General features: G+C 41.4%; 1 protein-coding gene across 1 annotated transcript; it reads left to right on the top strand.

Moving 5' to 3' along the window:
• The first annotated feature begins 3,735 nt into the window (after positions 1-3,735).
• On the top strand, positions 3,736-5,122 carry LOC101545310 (fructose-bisphosphate aldolase B-like). Its single transcript, XM_055127841.1, has one exon. The coding sequence runs from the start codon at positions 3,775-3,777 to the stop codon at positions 4,765-4,767; it is 993 nt and encodes a 330-aa protein (XP_054983816.1). The 5' UTR covers positions 3,736-3,774; the 3' UTR covers positions 4,768-5,122.
• Positions 5,123-10,672: the final 5,550 nt, after the last annotated feature.

The raw sequence follows: 10,672 nt of genomic DNA on the forward strand, positions 1-10,672 counted from the left end.
AAATATATCTTTAGAAAGAAATCAGATAATAGTAGCATCTGCCATTTCAATCACAAATCAGACCATATTTTATTAGATGACATTAGGTGGCAGTTATCAGTGAAACAAATGTAGCACCATGGAATTTGCAGCTGAGGGTCAGAGGCAGGAAATGGCATACAACCAAGCTCAACAGAGCATAATTGCTACAAGTATTGCATTTGTCATTCATACAAGTCATTCAATAGACTGCACCAAGAGGCTTAAAGGAAGAAATTCTTTACTCTGTCCTTCAGCTCCACCATTTTTAGATCTTCACAAATAATTGGCTTCTCAGATTTTTGGTGATAAGCATCTAAAACTATAAATCACTGAAAACTATAAGAAAATTAAATTAAATTAGTTTTTAAAGAAATACATTTTTAAAAGGATTTCTGCAGTTAGTATAATGGCTGGGATATGGAAACAGCCCGGGTGTCCAATGACAGAAGAGTAGGTAATGAAATTAGAGTATATATACTCAGTGAAACACACTGAAGCCATACGAAATGACAAAATCATACAATTCACTGCAATTTGGGTGGATCTCAGGAATTACTTTAAGTGAAGTAAGTCACTAATACAAAGGCAAATACAGGATATTCTCACTAGTCTGTGATATATAGAATAACGTGTCAGGGGATGGAAGGCATTCAAAGGTGAGGTTACAGCAACAAAAATAACAAGGAAGGAGAGAAATGGATGAGGAAAGCTAAAAGAGGCAGTCTGGAAGTAAAACACAGGCAAAGCTCAGGGGCCCTGGTCTCATCTGTGGTGTACAGCTGATTTATCTGTGTCTATATATTCAAACCACTAGACCTAAGACGGCCATACGCATGAGACCCAAACTACGATAATTAAACTTAAACATGTGTCTGGAGGCCAGAGAGGTAGTACAGAGGATAGGGTATCTGTCTTACATTCAATTGACCTCAGTTTGGCTTCCGGTTCCCTGAGCAATGCCAGGAGCAATCCCTGAGCCAGGAGTAAGCCCTGAGCACAGATGAGTGTGACTCAAAAGCTTGAAAAAAATGTGTCAGGAAGAGAGGTTGGCGTCCTGCATGAAGGTATGCAGTCTTTAGTGGTGGAATGAGAGCTGGGAACATCATATGCCTAAAACTCTATTTGTAAAAACTTTGTAAAGCATAATGCCTAAATAATTCTTTTAAATAAAAAATAAAGAAGTCTGAGGAATGGAGAAATAGCACAGCAGATAGGGCGCTAGCCTTGCATGTGGTCAACCCTGCACCCCATATGGTCCCTAAGCCTGCCAGGAGTGATCCCTGAATGCAGAACCAGGAGTAAAATCTGAACACCTCCAGGTAGGGCTCCAAAACAAAACAACCTCCCCCCCCCAAAGAATTCTTAATTCCTTTTAAAATTTTGCATACTATAATCCATCTGTCTGACAACAAGTCCATACCTGAAGATAATACTTTATTTTTTAAAGGAAAATAAAAAGTCAATATAATAGCTAGTAAATGTACATTTACTTACAGTTAAGTAAAACCACTTCAATAGACTACTGTATTATTTGTAGAGGTAAAACTAGTACTATCTGATAGCTGTAGTTAGTAAAAATTAATAAGCAGAGATTTTCATTTGGTCTGGTTGGAACTAAAGAGAAAGTTTCTGGGCATTTTAAATCTCACTTAGTTTAGCTGAGTCTAACTAGATATTAGGGAGAAACTTTAAAACAGGAAGTGTCCTCATATAATCATGATTTCTGATACAATTTCAGAAATATAAAAATTATTGTATAAACCACCTGACTTTGAGATCTTATTAACAGATGAGGAAGTGATATTTTCTCCAAGCTTCCGAGTTTCCTTACTTTCATGTTAAATTATGGAAATCTTCTAACTCCCCAAAGAGCCACATTCTAGGGTTATTTCTCATGCCACCTCTAACACAGCAATATAATCCACCCTCTGATGTTCTTTTCTCACTGAATCGAGGGGAGATCTGGGTTCCAGGAATTGGCTGCCTTAATTTCTAAAAGGTAATCATTTCTTCTTTAAATTCATGGCTGGCACTAGTGGGCATATGGGCATAGGAAAGTCAAATTCATTCCCTTCTCTGAAGTCACTGCCAGCATGTCAGTGGGAAAATACATCTGTACAGAGCCCCACACAGCCAGCACAGGAAATAAGAATTTCCCATCATTATCTTCATTAACTAATCATGAAATATGTTTAAAGTTCTGAATATTATCTCTTTTTTTCCAGAAAGGACTATTCATCAAAGGAATTCTCTTCTTAGATCCCTTTTCATGTTGACCTTTGTTTTCATGCGCTTTCCTACATTTGCTACTTGAGTTTTTACATTTTCAGTCTTAAAATGTTGTCAACTATGCTGAGAAAACACGACTCATAAGCTTGTCTTTATTAGTGTCAAAATCATAGTCTCAAGGGCCTTTCCTAGTATCTATCTCCCCACTTGCAGGTTATTTTGCCACTAACCTGGATCAAGAGTTCTTTTGCCGAGGTAAAGAGTATCTAGGAGACTTGACAGTCTAGTGATAGACTTTTCAGCTGCATTTCACTAGCATTCTTTTAAATTAGGAATACTGAATCTCAGAGAAATTAAATACCTACCCCCAGGCTGCAGAGAGTCTCTTGCCCGCACGCCTGGCTGTCTTCCCCGGGGCCCTCGGAGGGGATGGGCTCCAGCTTCCCTCCCCACCCCGAGCAGAGCTCCCGGCGACCGAAAACCAATGGAACCTAGCTACAGCCATGCCGGATGCCCCTCTCCACACGTTCGAACAGGCCTCATGCATGAAGGTACCGGCAGAGGAACCCAGGTGTGTGTAATCCCATCAACGGCCAACATCCAGAGAGAGACTTAAAAGCAAGCTCTCAGCAAAGCGACCACGCCATATTTTTAGCCTGCTTCTCCCTCTGGGAGAAACTGGCAGTCTTCTGAGACTTTCCTGCTCACATGGGACAGCCTAGCAAGCTTCCCATGGTGTATTCATATGCAAAATCCAGTAACAAGCTGGATCTCATTCCCCTGACCCTGAAGAGCCCTCAGTGCAACATTGTTAGGAGGGCCGAGTCGAGAGAGACTTCTAAGATCTCAGGGAAAGGACAAAATGAGATGTTACTGAGCCCGCCCGAGAAATCGGTGATAACGGGATTTCATGATCGTGATCCCCAGGCTACATAGCTAGTTCAGAGAAAGGTCAGACGGTAACCAGGTGATAGAACATGTGTATTACATGTGTGAAGTGAGACCCTGGTTTTGATTCCCAGCACTGCATAGTTCCCCATGTACTGCCAGGAGTGACCTCTACCATCGTCCAGCTTAAAACAGCTCCCAGACCCCCAGCACCACTCCCACTGGAAAGAGATAGAGAGGGTGGGAGGGAGAGAGAGTGAGAGAGAGAGAGAGAGAGAGAGAGATCAAATTTCCAGATGCCAAAGTTTTTACTTCCCTCCTCATTAGGTTTTCAGCTTTCTTCATAGGATTGAGATCATTTTCTCCTCTCCATAAATCAAAAACTTTTCTCTGAAATACTTTTCTCATTAACTAAGAACCATCAACAATACTACTGTGTCTCATTTCTAGATCAGTTCACTCTCCACTCTAGAAGAGTTAGTATTAATGAATAGATCCTTCTCAAAATACTGTAAACCTCTTGAGAATAAAGATCTTATTTAAAATTATTTAAAAGGAGATGATACAGATATTCAGCAGCTGCTGCCTCATCTCTAATCCTGATATCTAGGATTCTTCCCTAAACTACCTGTCACCATGGCTCACAGATTTCCAACCCTCACCCCGGAACAGAAGAAGGAGCTTTCAGATATTGCCCAGCGCATTGTTGCCAATGGGAAGGGGATTCTGGCTGCAGATGAGTCTGTAGGCACCATGGGAAACCGCCTGCAGAGGATCAAGGTGGAGAATACAGAAGAGAACCGCCGGCAGTTCCGAGAAATCCTCTTCACATCGGAAAATTCCATGAACCAGAGCATCGGAGGTGTGATCCTGTTCCAGGAGACTCTCTACCAGAAGGATAGCCAGGGAAAACTTTTCAGAAACATCCTCAAGGAAAAGGGGATTGTGGTGGGAATCAAGTTAGACCAAGGAGCTGCTCCCCTTGCAGGAACCAACAAAGAAACCACCATTCAAGGGCTCGATGGCCTTTCTGAGTGCTGTGCTCAGTATAAGAAAGATGGTGCTGACTTTGGCAAGTGGCGTGCTGTGCTAAGGATTGCTGACCAGTGTCCATCCAGCCTTGCTATTCAGGAGAATGCCAACGCCCTGGCCCGCTACGCCAGCATCTGCCAGCAGAATGGGCTGGTACCTATTGTTGAACCGGAGGTAATTCCTGATGGAGACCACGATTTAGAACACTGCCTTTATGTGACAGAGAAAGTCCTGGCTACTGTCTACAAGGCTCTCAGTGACCATCATGTTTACCTGGAGGGCACCCTGCTGAAGCCTAACATGGTGACTGCCGGACATGCCTGCACCAAGAAGTATACTCCAGAACAAGTAGCGATGGCCACCGTCACGGCTCTCCACCGGACTGTCCCTGCTGCTGTTCCTGGCATCTGCTTTTTGTCCGGCGGCATGAGCGAAGAGGATGCTACACTCAATCTCAATGCCATCAACTTGTGCCCTCTACCAAGGCCTTGGAAACTGAGTTTCTCTTACGGACGGACCCTGCAGGCCAGTGCATTGGCTGCCTGGGGTGGCAAGGCTGCAAACAAGAAGGCAACCCAGGAGGCTTTTATGAAGTGAGCTGTGGCAAATTCCCAGGCAGCCAAAGGACAGTATGTTCACTCGGGCTCTTCTGGTGCTGCTTCCACCCAGTCCCTCTTCGTAACATCCTATACCTACTAGAAGGATGGCCAACCTGACTCGAGCTCTTCTGGGTGACTTAGAAGGAGGCCTTAAAAGGAACCAGCTTTCAACTGACCTTGGAAATTAGACAAAATTATATCAGAACCACTGAGAAGCCAATAAAACTCAAATTCTTAGACAAAGGTGGAAAAAATCAGTTATTGAACAAAAGTCTGACTATCAAGGATCTGGCAAACTTCGCCTGATGGTTTCCTTGGAATACTTCCAGTTCCCTACACCTCAAACAGTCAGGCTCCAGCATCCCCACACATACACCAAATAAAAAAAAAAATAAAAAATAAAGGAGATGATACAAAGGTTAGGTACTCACCTTGCATGTGGCTAACCCAGTTAGATTCCCTGAATCACATGGGGTTCTTGTTCTCAGGGCCTGAAAACTATAAAACTATAATAACTTCTGTAACTTTTTTTTTTCCTTTTTGGGTCATACCTGGCAATGCTCAAGGGTTTCTCCTAGGTCATGCACTCAGGAATTACTCCTGGCAGTGCTTAGGAGACCATATGGGTTGCTGGGAATTGAACCTGGGTCGGCCTACCCGCTGTGCTATCATTCCAGCCCCCTTCTGTGACTTTTTAATCACTTAGCCCCCTCAAAATAGTGATTTAGTAATGTCAAGAATGTCATGTTCTCAAGCTGATTTGTGTGCTATAAGTTGTTATAATCATGTTTTCATGTTGATTTCCGCAATAATTTCATTAAACTTGCTCATTTTTAATCATTCTATAATTGGCCATGGATTCCTAATTCTTTAGTTTTTTTTATGCCCTGTTTACTTTGACAAATAGTCAATGATCTGTAAAACAAGCAGATGTACTTTTTTAGAGCTGGCTTTTGCAAACAACCCTTTGGCAATCCACTCAGTAAACTAAAGATCACTTTTGAAAAAGAAATCTTCAATTTATTTTTTGTGTGTAGATTTCTTATATCAGTTTTCATAAACCAGGCACTCCTGAGGTCTAGATAAAATTCAGTTCCCAGAAAGTATCACTTATCTTTTGAGCACAGAACTCAGTGGAAAATAAAAGAAAATGCAAATCTGAATTTCTACACAGTCTAAGAACAAGCACTTCAGAAAATTAAATTCTGTTTACCATGCGTTTCCACTCAAATAGCAGGTTGAGCAGCTAGAAAAGCAACATCACAAACTTAAATCTACTTGATACAGTTGGTTTAGAACAAAGCAAGTTAAAATATTGCTATTGTCAGCTATGACACACTGACAATAGCAAAGGATGTTTCATACATTCCTGAGAAGTAGAAGAAAAATATTATTATGATGGAAAGCAATAATCAGAAAAGTACTTTGCTTCATTTTAAGCTGTCAGAGTGGATGAAATGGGAAGAGATTTGGAGTTTGATCTTTTTCTCTTCATAAATGAAAAACCAAACCTGTTATAGTAAAAGCCTAATTTACTGGAGTATGTTTTACTCTGATGCAACTTCCAGAAAATTGAAAACGCATTTGTCACCCCAGTTTCCTGCAGGGTACATTATTGAAGTGTTCTTCTCTCTTTTGCTCTGCTGTAGCAAAAAATATTTAAGATTGACATTTGCATTCTGATTGTAAATCTGACAGGCAGCTTCATACTGATAGCTCAACTTGGGTTTTTTTTCCCCAAAAAACTTCTAGCATTATTAAACTTTGTGACTGTTCTTATTATTAAACACGACTTCCCCAGTGGCTCACAGAAGCCTACCCCCAGCCCCAGCCTGATCCTCTGTGATTCACAGTATTACTGAGATTGAACTCAAGGTCCTGATAAATTAATACTGCTCAGACCCTATGAGCAGCTGCCAGGGTCTGCCAGAAGCCCCAGTTGGTGCTACTAGAAATGTAAAAGGGACCATGTGCTGTCAGGGTCCTGGACAGTCGACCCCGGCACACTGGAGTGTGATTCCCCCAAGCCACCGGACTTACTCCTTATAGGAGAAGGAGTGGAAAAAGGGGAGAAGCCTCTGCCCCGCCCCTCTGCGCACCGCAGACTCCCCACCCCCACCGAGAAAGAACCACGCAGAGGGGTAAAAGCTGGAGGTCAAGCAGTTCTCACTTTTTATACATGATCTTCAGGGCAGCCTACACGCATATCGCGCACACACCTCGGTTATCACGTTCACCATGTATGTCACGTTCACCTCGGCGAGCTCATTACAGATGTTAGCTAATGATTTATACTTCCCGCTCTCAAGGCCGGGTGTGTTAGCTCAGGCAAGTGTTAACTGTCAGGACCTTCATCCCGTTATCTCCTTAACCAGAGTGCCTTTCTGGGTGGAGTGCGGGCACCAGGGCCCTGGGCCCCTGTGAATAGAGCCTGCTCCTGTTTCTAGGAGCAGGGGCTTTGGCCAGGATCTCAGGCTGGCTGCCAATATCCCAACAATGTGGTACAGGGAATTAAGCATGCAAAACATTCGCCTTAATCCCTAGACTATCTAGCCCCTATAGCTAATGTTTTTGAATTTTTCTGTAAGTGAAATTAAGATGGGAGGAGGGAGGCAGAGAGAGACATAATCCATGAAAATACTTGAAGTAGAAGAGATAGTAAAGGTAAGGATTTTGTCTTACTTGCACTCAACCCTGTTTGATCCCTGGAATTACCTTTAATCCCCCAAGTACTGTCAGGAGTGATGGCTAAGCACAGAGCCTGAAGTACCCCCTGAACACCGCCAGCTCTGGCCCAACTTCTATCCCCCCAAAGAAAATACTTGGGAAAGATCTTAGCATTACTTGCTTCACAATGAAAGACATCTATTATTACTGTCAATTTTACTTTTTAGGGCAATGAGATCTTATCTGTGAAGCCAGCAAGGGAGCTGATTAAGATTGTTATATGGGTTTGCATAGAAAGGGAAAGAAAGGAGCACTTTTGCTAGCAGCAGTTGACTTGAGTTTTATAGAAAGGACCATCCGTATCTGTCTCTGTCTTTTTTGATTTCACTACTAATTCTAAATGCATGGCAAAAATTGCGAGCAGCATTTTCCCAGTTATCAAAAGAACTTGCTTTTCAATAAATTCTTATTCATGTTTGTCGTATGTTATTCTTATTGCATTTCTCTCGTTAGCGGGTATGAGAGGAGGTTGGGAGGTTGAAGTAGAGGCTGTGCATCTGACGTGATGCTTGTCTGAGAACACACTCTGCCAATGTGCCTTTGGCATCGCCTGAACGGCAGAGTGATTGCAAGAAGGCATGAATGGCCTCATGCCTGCCTGGTAGGGATGCGAACCCTGAGCTATTCCTGCTATCTTGCTTTCAAGGCTTAAATGTTGCCCTCATAACAAAAGTAATGGTTGGAATTTTTAAAATCTAGACGTTAATTTTATATAGTAAAGCTACTTAGGGATAGAGCAATAGCATAGCCGGGAGGGTGTTTGCCTTGCGCGTGGTCGACCCAGGTTTGATTCCTCCGTCCCTCTCAGAGAGACTGGGAAGCTACCTAGAGTATCTGGCCCAAACAGCAGAGCCTGGCAAGCTACCTGTGGCATACTGGATATGCCAAAAACAGTAACAAGTTTCACAGTGGAGACATTACTGGTGCCTGCTCTAGCAAATCTATGAGCAACTGGATGACAGTTGATACAGTGATACAGTGATACTTATTGTATTGCCTTAGTAGATATCTGACACTATGAAATCACTGCTTGTTTTTATTTTTATTTTTAATTGAATCACCCTGAGATAGACAGTTTTAAGGCTGTTTCTGACCGGGTTTCAATTATACAATGCTTTAACACCCATCCCTTCACCAGTTTGCACTTCCCACCACCAATGTCTACCTTTTCCTTCCAGCCCCCTCCCCACCAAAAAACTGTCTCTATGGCAGGCACCTTCCTTCTTTGTATCTCCTTTTGGACATTATGGTTTGCAATACAGGTAATGAGAGGTTACCTACCCTTCAGCATGCAGTTCTTATCCAGAGTGATCAGTTCCAACTATCTTTGTTATAGTGGTCCCTTCCCTATCCCAACTGCCTTTTCTCCAACTGTTTATCTCAACAGCATACACAAATTTAAATGTGTGATACACTATTTCTTATTTCTTCTTTTTTTTTTACTAACACCCTGAAAAACAATTTTTGACTTTTGCCATTGAATTTTTAGCACTTTATCATAAGTGTTAAAAGAATAATTGCTGTTTCCTTTATTTTTTTAATTGTTATGGGGGCTATTCTCTCTAGTGTTGGGTGGGGGGAATGGATTAGAGGAGACCAAATCTAGAACATATCATGTACAAGACTTGTCCCATAAACTGCAGCCACACTTTATGATCCCCTTTCTGTTCCACTCCTCACTAAAGCTGATGTTTTTAACAAGTAGATAGTCTAAAGCTTCGATTGGAATTATTGAGGTGAACTTATTATTACACAATCTTGATTTTGTGTGATATGCAAGTGAAACATGCACTGTTGTGCAATAGTCTTTCAATAAAATTTTAATTAAAAAATGTAATGCAAAGCAAACCTCTGAGCCAGGGATGTAGGTCAGTGGTAAAGTTCATGTTTTACTATGTATGAGGTCTCAACTTTGATCTTGACAGCCAAAAAAGGAGGAAAACATAACCAAAAATCTCTTCAGGGAGATTTACTATAATCCTTAAGAGTTTTGAAATTGGAAATACCTAGTCTGCAAATGAAAAAATTATTTTAAGCATTTTTTTGAAAATTGATCACAAATGCACATATTTTCCTATGACAAAAAAATAATATTAAAAGCTATTAAATTCCCTTAAAATTTACTAACTGCATGATAAAATTTGGGCTTTCTCAGTGCAAATATGTGACAGTCTCAACTCCCAAAGTATTTAGAATCTGATAACACATTTAGCATTAAAAAATTATGCTTTTACATAGTTATGTGATGGTTTATAAATCAATTTTTGAAAATTTTGTTATTTGGTTGTAAATATTTCTATCTTTCCTGAGTGAAAAACTGTTGATTTGGGTTGTTGGAATGGCACTCCTGGGCAGTGCTCAGAGGGGTTGGGGGCTTCTCCTCACCCCCTCTTCTGCTAGTTGGGCCAGATAAGGCAATCTGAGAGTAGAAGGTTGCAGATCTACTTGTGCCCTGTGGTATCAGGTTCCACCAGGGCCTCACTGGAGTTCCAGAGAACACCTAGATCATTCCATAGTGATAGAGAAGCTGCAGGGCCATACTGGTGGCACTGAGAAGGGCCATACGTGGTGCCAGGGTTCATGAAGACATGAGTCCTGTTGCCTGCAAAACAGCTGCCCTGATTGCAGGCTCTAAAGTACTGAATTGTTTAATGGACATCCATCTTAGAGTCTCACATTTGTCTACAATGTTCGAAGTACAACTTTTGCTTTTAAATGAATTAAGCATATATATTATATTTATGTTTTAAATATATATTTTTTAATTTTTATTTTATTGAATCACCATGAAAAAAGTTACAAAGCTTTCAGGTTTAAGTCTGAGTCATATAATGATCAAACCCCCATCCCTTCACCAGTGCACATGTTCCACCACCAAGAACTCCAAATATACCCCCTTCCCACACACACCCCCACCTGAGTGGCTAATGATCTTCACTTTATTCTCTCAATACTTTGAATACATTCAATATTTCAACAGAGAACTCACTATTATTATTTGGAATTTTCCCCCAGCAATCAAACCTGCTGAAAAGGCATCATTTGATAATTTGTTTTCCATTGCTGAGAATGAAGATTATAATGAGTTTTGGATTTCTGATATTTTAGCTCAGTTCACAGTCTAGATGCATTTCTATAAGAAGCTGCTGGGTGCCAAAATGGGTTAGTAGACCTCC

Source organism: Sorex araneus, chromosome 2 (genome assembly GCF_027595985.1).
Source record: "Sorex araneus isolate mSorAra2 chromosome 2, mSorAra2.pri, whole genome shotgun sequence".
Classification (NCBI taxonomy): domain Eukaryota; kingdom Metazoa; phylum Chordata; class Mammalia; order Eulipotyphla; family Soricidae; genus Sorex; species Sorex araneus.